General features: G+C 48.5%; 1 protein-coding gene across 1 annotated transcript in view; it reads left to right on the forward strand.

The window, feature by feature from the left end:
• Positions 1-9,048, forward strand: part of LOC311357268 (potassium/sodium hyperpolarization-activated cyclic nucleotide-gated channel 2-like) — a gene marked incomplete at both ends in the record, with an annotated part of 11,713 nt that extends 2,665 nt beyond the window's left edge. Inside the window, 7 exons of the mRNA XM_084477173.1 lie at positions 2,101-2,524; positions 3,256-3,417; positions 3,974-4,192; positions 5,598-5,744; positions 6,081-6,321; positions 7,110-7,274; positions 7,439-9,048. Of these exons, the coding sequence (XP_084333299.1) occupies positions 2,101-2,524; positions 3,256-3,417; positions 3,974-4,192; positions 5,598-5,744; positions 6,081-6,321; positions 7,110-7,274; positions 7,439-9,048 (2,968 nt within the window). The remainder of the gene's footprint in view (positions 1-2,100; positions 2,525-3,255; positions 3,418-3,973; positions 4,193-5,597; positions 5,745-6,080; positions 6,322-7,109; positions 7,275-7,438) is intronic.
• Positions 9,049-12,006: the final 2,958 nt, after the last annotated feature.

Here is a 12,006-nt window from a genome sequence, read left to right on the forward strand (position 1 = left end):
CAGGCTGTCGTGCTCTGACTGCTCTCTGGCAGCCCCAGTTAAGTATCTCTTGTACAAATGTGATCCCTTTTTCAGCTGTCCTGATTGATCTAAGCTCCTTTTCCCCAGTTTTAAGCCTTTTTGTTTTCACTTCGCTTGTTTTAAACTGCCTTCTCTGGCTGCGCGCCCGTACACTTGAATGGAGAAAGGCACTCTGTTCTGCAGTAGCACGTACAATCCGTGGTTCTGCACCAACCGGTCTGCAGACACCTTCCGTTCGGATGTCTTTGCTCAGTAAACCCATGCCTCTTGCATACGGCAACAGCAGCAGGTCCCACCGATGCTGAGCTTGATCCGGCCTGAGTCCTCGCGGTGATGAGTGGCTCCAACAAAAGAGCAGGACAATGCGTGCTGTCAGGATGTAGGTCCGCATGCGGGGCAGACTGCCCGGGACATCAGTATAATGCACCCTCTGGCCCCCGCGCGCTGCTCCAGCTGTTCCCGTGTGTGCCGTGGGGCACGGTGACGTGGGCGGGGCAGGGGTAATGCCGCTAACTACCCAACATCTGGCCGATGGCGGGCTGACTCTTGGAGATAACACGGGTTCCCGAGGGAGATAACAGTGGATTTAGCCAAAGAGGGGATGTGCAATTAGGACCAGTGTGTCACCACAGAGACAACACGGCAGATGAACGGGAGGGAGGAATTCAAATGCTTTGTTTGGCAGTGGACAACAGAAAGCTGATTAGCGCTAATGGATCCACATTAAATGTGTTTTAATGTGGTGGTTTGAACATCGAGGTCCGCAATTGGAAATGAGTGTGATGCTTTTAATTCTTAACTCTCGGTTGTTTTATGTCTCGGAGCAGGGATTAAACTCCAATAAAATTCGATTCACTCTGAGTTATAGTGTACTGGTACATTGTCCAAGTGCGGTTGAGGTGTGGGTCTGTGTGTCGACACGGTTGCTATTGAATTACAGGGAACCAGATTCAGTGAAACCCTGTGATAGGTCAGCATCTTGTCTGTTTACTGATATCACCTTGGCTCTGGTTAAATAATAGAACTAATAACAGCTCACGGACGAACCTCAAGGCATGCATTCAATCGAATTAGCTTTCACCGAGGCTGTCGAATTACATTTTAGATGCCTTCTGATGAATGCATTGATTCATATATTGTTTGGCGTGCAGGCCCAATGCCATTCAACACCTTAAGTGATGCACGGTTTGGAACATGATTGCACGGCTGTGGTGAAATGCATGCTTTTACGAAGGCACACATTTTTGCAGTGAAGCTCTTCTATATCAGTTACAGAATATGAAAACAACAGCCCTCCATGAGACAAGTTCAGCATGATAATGAACCTGTTGGCTACAGAGTATATGAACGATTGTTCTCCTTTTGGTTCATCTTCATCCCTTCTATCTCTGCGATTATCAATAAGGCCAACGCTAATAAACAAAGGCTCTCAATGTTTGAGCAGGGAATAGACGACATCTGGTCTCCAAATACTGTTGAGTTGTTTCAAGCCGTGAAGTTTTGTGTTTTAGCACATTGTGTTTATTTGTGTGTACCACCAACCCGGTGGTACCACGCAACTGACTACCCACCATGCCAACTATTTAGATAAATAACACCATTTTAATTCTGTGTCATCAAACGAAACCCTTGAGATCACAGGGCCTTCAATCATTGGAATATTTGCCCACTAAATATACGTAAATTGAATAGCAATGTACCATTTGAGAATACACTATTTAAATTTGTGAGTAGGGAATGGACATACAGTACCTATACTGTATGAATGCAATAATGAATGTAATACCCATGAATGGGTAACTTTTTCTGAATCATTTCTGATGATGTTTATAATGATTTACTGCTTTTAGATTTTCGTTGTTAAGTGAATTACGATTTGTATCTTGTGTATTGTTGTGTTTTGTGTCTTTCTGTGTGGACCCCAGGAAGAATAGCTCGTCCCACTTTGGTGACAGCTAACGGGGATCCTTTAAAACAATAAACAACACTAAGCAATAAACTCATCAAGCCGAATCGTTTACAGCAACAACAAAAAAAGGTACAAATATATGTGTGTGTTTGTGTCCCTCTGTGGTGCAGGTTCTACTGGGACCTGATCATGCTGCTGCTGATGGTTGGCAACCTGATCATCATCCCCGTGGGCATCACCTTCTTCAAGGACGAGCACACGCCCCCCTGGATCGTGTTCAACGTGGTGTCAGACACCTTCTTCCTCCTGGACCTGGTGCTCAACTTCCGCACGGGCATCGTGAAGGAGGACAACACGGAGATCATCCTGGACCCGCAGAAGATCAAGATCAAGTACCTGAAGAGCTGGTTCGTGGTGGACTTTGTCTCCTCCATCCCCGTCGACTACATCTTCCTCATCGTGGAGACGCGCATCGACTCGGACTTCTACAAGACGGCCCGGGCGCTGAGGATCGTCCGCTTCACCAAGATCCTCAGCCTGCTGCGCCTGCTGCGCCTCTCCAGGCTCATCCGCTACATCCACCAGTGGGAGGAGGTGAAGGGTGCCTGGGCCGTGGGCGTCACGGTGTAGCCCGCCGTTTAGTTGGCCCCTGGGGTTCTGTTAAACAGTGACAGCTCTCGTTGCCTCGTCCAAGATTAAAAAGCGCCTTTTTACTGGGAGCACTGCATCCTGTATGAGAGTATTACGCCGCTATGCACTGTTACAGTGAAGCAGACGCTTTCATCTGGGGCGACTTACAGTTCATTCAGATACATGTCGATGAAGGGGCAGGGCTGGCTTTAGGTGTAGGCACGAGGAGGCCTGTAGAGGTAGGCTGCAGACAGTGGAGTGGAGCTCCTTAGCCGTGCCACTGTCAGAGCTATAATCTTTTTTATCCCATTCGCCTTATCCGTTTTATACCACCATAGCTCTGCAAGCTCAGGAAAGAGAGATATGCACCACTGTGAGTAAAGGTGAGAGTAAGGATTCCCCATTCATTGGACCTATAGTCCCACGACAGTCCGATTATATTGTACTGTCTGTCTCGTATCTGTCTCCAGCTCCCCCCCCAGCCCCGCAACTCTCCCTTTATTATCTTTCTATAGGGTCTCTCTAATCAAATGCAAGCAGGGCGGCCATTAGTGATGATTGCAGATGATTACATAACATAAGATGAACACGATTGTTTAATCTTGCGTCGCCACACGCTGGTCCTGATGTGTCGTACGGTAGCGGTTGGTATTATTCCTGCATTCATCCGTCCGGCCTCCGACTGTCGTCTCCAGGTGTTCCACATGACCTACGACCTGGCCAGCGCCATGGTGCGCATCATGAACCTGATCGGGATGATGCTGCTGCTGTGCCACTGGGACGGCTGCCTCCAGTTCCTGGTGCCCATGCTGCAGGACTTCCCCGCCGACTGCTGGGTCACCAGAAACAAGATGGTGGTCAGTGTCGATGGGTCACGAGATGGGCCGACTCCTCGGAGCTCTAACTTTGTAGCGGTTTACAGCAGCAGCCCTTTGTCTTGTTGAGCACACTTGACACTGGCGATCCCGTTCTCAGCCATAAGCTTCATGTGTAAACTCACAGGGTTGTTTCAGAGTGTTTCAGGAACAATCAGGATCACCAAGGAAACACGTAGAATCCAAGGTTGAACATTGAAACTGTTCATTTGCCCATATATCAGACAATATCAGGCAATTGCTATTAAAGTGGGGTTACCACAACCAACGAGCTACAAAAAAAAGTGACAAATTTTCGGAACACAACAATTTGAAAGCGGCTAAATGTTAATCTCAAGCTTTGTTTGAAACCCAATACAAGCAGTGCTTTAACGCAGTGCTTTTCAGCTTAGTGTCGTTAAGAGAACAAACAGTCACAGTCAGTCACGTCACGTTTGTCCTGTTGGAAAAAGTAGCATTAGCGCAAAGACAACAAGAGCCTCACTCTCCTCCTGTCCGTACTCTCTCTCTCTCTCGCCCCCCGCCCCCCCCCCTGCAGAACGATACGTGGGGGCAGCAGTACTCGTACGCCCTGTTCAAGGCCATGAGCCACATGCTGTGCATCGGCTACGGCCTCTACCCCCCCATAGGCATGGCCGACGTGTGGCTCACCATCCTCAGCATGATCGTGGGCGCCACCTGCTTCGCCATGTTCGTGGGGCACGCCACCGCGCTCATCCAGTCCCTGGACTCGTCGCGGCGGCAGTACCAGGAGAAGGTAGGTGCTCTGGGTCTGACCATGTGGGGAAAAAAAACGTGGCCAATCGACACGTAACATCTCACACCTTGTTGGATGTCACAGTGGGATTCAAGTCAAGCCACCAGGAACACTTGATTATTAAAATGTCACGACTGTGTTATATCCCTCACTCACATTATACGTAAGTTGATGCTTGTTGAAGAGTTCAATAAATAAATGTCAGTGACTCAACAAACGAGTATGTTTGTTGAGACCTCGGTTAAGACCTCAAACACGGTGATTAGCCATTTATTATTTTTTAATGATGTAGTTATTTCGATGTGTTACAGTTGTCTGCAGATAAGCTTCATTGAGGTTTTCTGGGAAATAAATCATTTTTATTTCTGCAAAATAGGGATGATAAACATGCAGCCATTAGCCAAATGCAATCCAAACTTTGACTGGATTTCAATAGCGATACACACAGGTGTTCCTTTGGCTGTCACTCATGCCATTAATTATGGCTCTATTAATCTGCATGAATCTGTGCGCACCTTCCGTTACACCAATATGAAATAGGTCCAATTTGGGTAAATGAGACATGAATTTAAATGAGGCAGGAGGTGGGATGCCTGTAAACAAGGACAGAGATGAAAAGAGTCTTAGCAAGGAATGAAGGTAGACTGTGAGGAATAATATAAGGCAGTGGTACCCAACCTTTGGGACGGGACCCATTTGGGGTCCCCTGATATGCATGTGGGGTCACATAAGTTTACTAACATAACATAAAAACAAAAATAAAAAACGGTTTGCTAAAATCTATAGATTTTGAATATCCATTTTAGCAAACCGTTTTTTTTTTTTTTTTTCATAGATAGTGTAGTTTAGCAATGCGATTACATTCGCCAGAACATTAATATTAACGCCATGTGTTGATCCAGCAAAAAAACGAATTGGGTCACAGGCCAAAAAAGGTGAAAGTGCGGGAACCACAGCTGTTAGGTCTTTACTGACCCTGAATGAGGCTGATGAACGCGCTGGTTAAAGCCGTCTCCCAACCACTAGGCCTAGTGTGTTCAAATGTCACCGGAGCACACACCTAAACAGGGCTGGGATTCAGCCCTGTTTCAGCCCTGCTTGCAGTTGGGTACACTTTCACTAATACAGAAATCAAGTAGGCTTTCACTAATACACAAATCAAGTGGACTTTCACTAATACAGAAGTCGTAGATTTCACTCATTCAGAAATCAAGTAGGCTTTCACTAATACACAAATCAAGTAGAATTCCACTAATACATAAATCAACTAGACCTTCACTATTACAGAAATCAAGTAGACCTAATTATCAACTAAAATTATTATTTATGTTTATATCTATTTTCGGTTGGTAAAATAACCATCAGCATAAACCCACTGAACCGACGCTGTGTCGTCGTGCTCCAGTACAAACAGGTGGAGCAGTACATGTCCTTCCACAAGCTCCCCGCCGGAATGCGACAGAGGATCCACGACTACTACGAACACCGCTACCAGGGCAAGATGTTCGACGAGGAGAGCATCCTGGAGGAGCTGAACGAGCCGCTGCGAGAGGTCCGACTTCATCCATCCACCCACACGCTCATCTTCCTCATCATCACATCATCATGGTCTGCTGCTGCACAAGAAATGTTAGAGTTGTTGTTTGGACAATTTTATCGTAGGAGACTGACAGTAAACTGAGACGCATGATATTAAGGAGCATGTAGGCAGTAAGCCATCTTCGAACAAGATCTAGGCTGCAGAGATCCGGGATCAAACCCAGTGTTTACTGGGCAAGGAGGCGAGCTCGCTAGCCGCCGCTTCACTCTAGTCTAGGAATAACCTGATCTTCCGTTACCATACAATCCAACTATCCAATCCCCATGTTAACCGGGTCTGTCTCTGCAGGAGATCATTAACTTCAATTGCCGGAAGCTGGTGGCGTCCATGCCTCTCTTTGCCAACGCCGACCCCAACTTTGTGACGTCGATGTTGACCAAGCTCCGCTTTGAGGTGTTCCAGCCCGCCGACTACATCATCAGGGAGGGCACCATCGGCCAGAAGATGTACTTCATCCAGCACGGGGTGGTCAGTGTCCTCACCAAGAACAGCAAGGACACCAAGCTGTCGGATGGCTCCTACTTTGGAGGTATTTGACTTGTGTCTTTGTCTGGCCTGACTCTGCAAGAGTTGCAGCCCCGGTTATCTTTGAGCGAGGGATTTTATCCAGTGGGTCTTGTGTGGCCTGCGAACAGGGGCTAGAATTCCCAAAGCCTGCAAGGGGACTTTCCTCCCATAACATAAGCCATTGATTCGGCAGATTAACTTCTGTCGGACTGTGGGAAAACAGCGGCCATCATCTCCTTAAAAGCTGGATTTAGTGCAGAGTGAAGCTTTGTGAAGTCTCTCTCCTCCATTTGGATTCAAAATGTTAACACTGTGCATTAAAGCTACTCTTGACAGGCGAATTGTCACACGGTACTGAAAAAAAACAACATACAGCCTCAATGTATAGCATTGGTGAACGTAAATGGAAGAAGAGAAAGCTCATTTTCGGCTTTGTCTTTCCTATACATATCTGTCCTTGGAAATGTGTCTGCGTTTCAAAATGGAGCAGTATTTCATTATTTATTTATTTATTTTCTGAGCTGGCTGGACAGATGAGGTCAGGACAAACTGTTAAAATTGTATTAAGTGCTCCATCTGTGAAGCTCAGGAGCGATGGTAAACGACGATGAGAAGTTGACACAAAAAAGTATTTCATGAAAAGCACAGACGACATTCTAACACGCTTTACCTTGCGTTCACAGCTTCAGAAGTATGAATAGGTTGTAAGGCATACCGACAAAATATAGAGAAAGGTCATTCAGTATGGAGAATGTAATTTGTCGGGTCGTTCACTATTTGACCATTAACAATAACCCTTACTCCACGCAGAGATTTGCCTGCTGACCCGAGGCAGAAGAACCGCCAGCGTGCGAGCCGACAACTACTGCCGCCTGTACTCCCTGTCTGTGGACAACTTCAACGAAGTCCTGGAGGAGTACCCCATGATGAGAAGAGCCTTCGAGACCGTGGCTCTGGACCGCCTGGACCGCATCGGTAAGATCTCAGCGATAACATCACAGAGGTCAGCAGCCGACGCTGATCCTTTGTGACGATAATGCCCCCCACAGGCCTGATTGCAACCAGGCCAAGCTAGTAATACTTGATGATATGTAAAATAAATCCCAGTTTAAAAACATTATTTTTTTCTCTTTTACAAGGTAAGAGAAACTCTGTGCTTCAATCCAAAGTCCAGCACCACCAGAGTGCAGGCACCCTGAACCTTCAGGAGAACGAGATCATCCAGAGGATCGTCCAGCACGACCGAGACATGGCCCAGTGCACCCAGCTCATCCAGAAGGCCGCCGCCGCCGCCCAGAGCCTCAGCCCCCTCCCGGCCTCCCCCTCCCCCACTTCCGTAATCTGGGCCCCGCTGCTCCAAGCCCCCCTGCAGGCCGCGGCAGCCACCACCCCCCTGGCCCTGGCACTGGCCCACCACCCTCAGCTGCCCCCCATCGTGTTCCACCACCCCATCCTGCAAGGCTGTGGCTCCTTTGGAGACCCCTCGGGACACTCCAGGAAGTACCTCACCGGCGCCAACGTGGCCGGGGCTGCCGTGGTCTCTGGGTCACCCACCAGGGTGAGCGCCTCTGTCCTGACCTCCCTCGGGGTACAGCATCTCTCCGCGGTGGCCCCAACGTCGCCCACGGTCCCCCCTCGGGCCGCTTACACCTCCGGATCCCAGGCCTTTACTCCTCTATCGTCACCTCTACCTCAGTCCATCCACCAGACCTATCCCCACCACCCTCCTGCCCCACAGTGCAGCATGCCCTCGGCCTTCCCTGTCAGCCAGGTGTCCCTCTCTTCCATCTCCTGCACCGCTCAGCTTCACCCCCATCCCCGGCCCACGGATTCCTTCCACCTGCACGCTCCACCAGCGAGGCTGACGGGGAGATTCCCCGTCCCCACGACCTCCACCGTGACCCCGCTGATCTCCGGCCCTGTCAGTCCCATCCTGGGCCAGATGCAGCACGGCTCTCACCACCAGCAGAGCTACCACGGCAGCACTCAGCAGACGGCCGCCTGTCACGAGAGAGCGACCGGCGGCACGTCCACCGGTGTGAGCGTCTCTCACTTCCCCACCGTCACCAACGCGCAGCAAGCCGCTGGGGGACACTGGGTGGCGGCAGAGCCACCGCTGGCCGGATCTGGGACTGTATACGGGGCCTCTGCCTCCCTGACGCACCAGAGTCTGACGAGCCTCCACTCGGCCTTCCTGCCCCAGGTTCTCCCGGAACACTCTGCCCTCGCCTCGCTGGCCCAGTATGGTTCCAAGGAGGGATCCCCCTGCTGCACTCCGCCGGTCCCCAGTCCCAACATCCAGAGCCCTGTGAGGGTGAGGAAAGGACCCCCGGGCGACTCCCCCTCCAGCGCCGCCAGCTCCTACGGCCCCCTGTTGACTCCTCAGACGTTATCCCCCTCCTGGTTGGCCAGCGGCCCCAGAGAGAGGGCAGAGTCCACTGTGGTAGATCTCCACAGCCAGGAGATAAAGACCATCTCGGGCTCGCACCAGGGGGCTGTCGGTACCAGCTCTTTCGCCGACGTGTCCGGGGGTCCGTCGTACATTACCTTCTCTACATCAGCAGCAGCCAGCAATAATGCTCAGTACAGCGTTCAGGCGAGCCCCGTGCGTGGCGCTCTGTTGGAGCAGGGGGCCTTGCCCTTGCCACACAACCAGTACCTGGGGGTCCACCGGTCGCCCGAACGCACGTCACCCTCAGAGACCATAGAAATAGAACACACACATTCAAAACTGCCCTCCAACTTGTGACGTTGAAACACACCCTCCCGTGTCGTGGTGAGATGTTTTGTTCATCTGTTTTTGGAGTTTTATTTTTAAGGAGGAGGCGGGATGTGGGATGTGAACTATATCACAAGGCGACGTTTCTTTTTTTCTACACAGAGCGGTCGGTCAGAGGAAATTAATGGACAATGCTGAGTATTTTTCTACAGGATATTGTTACTTTGAATATGGTAATTACCTATATAAATCGAATCCCTCATGAAATAATGTATTGACTCATAGCCAGCTTATGTTGTATGTTATTTGTTAAAAATGCTCTTGTATGAATATTTTTCGTGTAACCTTTGCGCTACGGCGTTTTATTTAGGGATGATCAGGAATCCCTGCTTTCCTCCCCTGTCCTCTCATGTCGTGTGAATGTAGGTTCAAAGAGAAACAGACTTTTGTGCACCTCTGCTCCACAACTTCAGAGCTCACCCACTGCGACTCTGTCGGCGATGGTATGTCTTCCAACGTATTGACTGCAATATCTGTGACGCAAATGCTTTGGTAGCTCATTCACATTTCAAAGACCAACGGCATTGAAGTTTTGAATGACACTTGTTGGCCACAGATGGTTATGCACTTTAAAAGAGGAGAGAAGTGGTATCTACGGATGTGTTAGAGAGGTGATGCTGAATGTATTTCCGGTTGGGTTAATATATAGAGATGATATGATAGAAGATGTATGATAGAGGCTGAATGATAGAGGCTTGATGATAGAGGCAGTATGATAGAGGCTGTATGATAGAGGCAGTATGATAGAGGCAGTATGATAGAGGCTGGATGATAGAGGCAGTATGATAGAGGCTGTATGATAGAGGCAGTATGATAGAGGCTGTATGATAGAGAAGGTACGATAGAGGCTAGATAATGGAGGCATTATGATAGAGGCTTGATGATAGAGATTGTATGATAGAGGCAGTATGATAGAGGCTGTATGATAGAGGCTGTATGTAAGAGGCAGAATGATAGAGGCTTTGTGATAATGGCTGTATGATAGAGGCTGAATGATAGAGGCAGCATGATAAAAGCTGTATGATACACCTGAGAGGTTGTATGATAGAGGCTTGGTGATAGAGGCTTGATGATAGAGGCCATATGATAGAGGCCATATGATAGAGGCTGGATGATAGAGGCTGTATGTTAGAGGCAGTATGATAGAGGCTGTATAATAGAGGCAGTATGATAGAGGCAGTATGATAGAGGCTGGATGATAGAGGCAGTATAATAGAGGCTGGATGATAGAGGCTGTATGTTAGAGGCAGTATGATAGAGGCTGTATAATAGAGGCAGTATGATAGAGGCATTATGATAGAGGCTTGATGATAGAGGCAGTATGATAGCGGCTGTATGATAGAGGCTGTAGGTAAGAGGCAGAATGATAGAGGCTTTGTGATAGAGGCTGTATGATAGATTCTGTATGATAGAGGCTGAATGATAGAGGCAGCATGATAAAAGCTGTATGATACACCTGAGAGGTTGTATGATAGAGGCTTGATGATAGAGGCCATATGATAGAGGCAGTATGATAGAGGCAGTATGATAGAGGCTGTATGATAGAGGATAGATGATAGAGGCAGTATGATAGAGGCAGTATGATAGAGGCTGTATTATAGAGGCTGGATGATAGAGGCTGTATTTTAGAGGCAGTATGATAGAGGCTGTATTATAGAGGCTGGATGATAGAGGCTGTATTTTAGAGGCAGTATGATAGAGGCTGTATTATAGAGGCTGTATGATACACCTGAGAGGCTGTATAATAGAGGCAGTATGATAGAGGCCGTATGATAGAGGCAGTATGTTAGAGGCATTGTGATAGAGGCTGTATGATAGAGGCTGTATGATACACCTGAGAGGCTGTATGATAGAGGCAGTATGATAGAGGCTGTATGATACACCTGAGAGGCAGTATGATAGAGGCTGTATGATACACCTGAGAGGCAGTATGATAGAGGCTGTATGATAGAGGCTGTATGATACACCTGAGAGGCTGTATGATAGCGGCAGTATGATATGAGGTAGGGTAGGGTAGGGTAGGTAGGGTAATGGCAGGGAGGTCACTTGCACATGTCACCTTGTCGTCGGGCTGAAGTGCTCTCTCTCTCGCTGAGGCGTGGGAGGTTACTCCATTATTGTTGCTAGGTAATGTCCAGGTGGAAATCTAAGGTATAGAATATATATGCCTGAACCAAAGCTTGGTGTCCAGTGAGCACTGTATGCAATAATCAGCATATTTCTGTATTTTCCTTTTTTTCGAATTAAAAATGTGTTATACTGTGAAATGAAGCACATTTCCTTCTAAGGGGGGATTGTAGAGGGGTCGATGGGGGAGGAACTGAGGATAAGAATCCGTCCGGTGGCTGCCAGCTCATTGCACTGTGATTGATCTGAAGAGTTTCTCGCATCAATACAAAGGGCTAGCGGTGGTGACTTGGCGAAGTAGCGTTCATGAGAAATGCCCCCTCTATGAGTCATCCTGCTGCAAATTTGTATAATATTGTTTTCATCTAACAAAGTGGAAATCTGTAAAAAAAAAAAAAAAAAAAAAAAAACGCACCTGGCAAGATACGTTGAATCTTGCTTTTTTCCCCCCGCTTTGACGAGTGTTTCTCTCAAGGAACTCGGCTCCTCCAAAACCCTTGGTAACCCTAAATTCTTTCTTCTAGATCTATAATTCCACGTGGTTAGCATTGCGTCTGCTCCGGCGCTGCTGATTGACTTAAGGAACTGCCATCAGTTGGTCAAAAGGTCAGGCCTCTCTCTGGGGAAGACCCGCCAGGGGCCCGACGGCTCCGGGTTGCTAAGCGACGGGGCCCGAGGGGCCGGTGGGTGACCCTGCAGTGAATAGAGTGATCAAATCAGTCAGGAGCTGGTCACCACCAGTGGACCAGATCAATCCCTCACTACTCAATACCCCCCCCGCCCCCTCCCAAACCCACTCTC

The sequence above is a fragment of the Micromesistius poutassou genome (assembly GCF_964030765.1).
Source record: "Micromesistius poutassou genome assembly, chromosome: 13".
Taxonomy (NCBI): domain Eukaryota; kingdom Metazoa; phylum Chordata; class Actinopteri; order Gadiformes; family Gadidae; genus Micromesistius; species Micromesistius poutassou.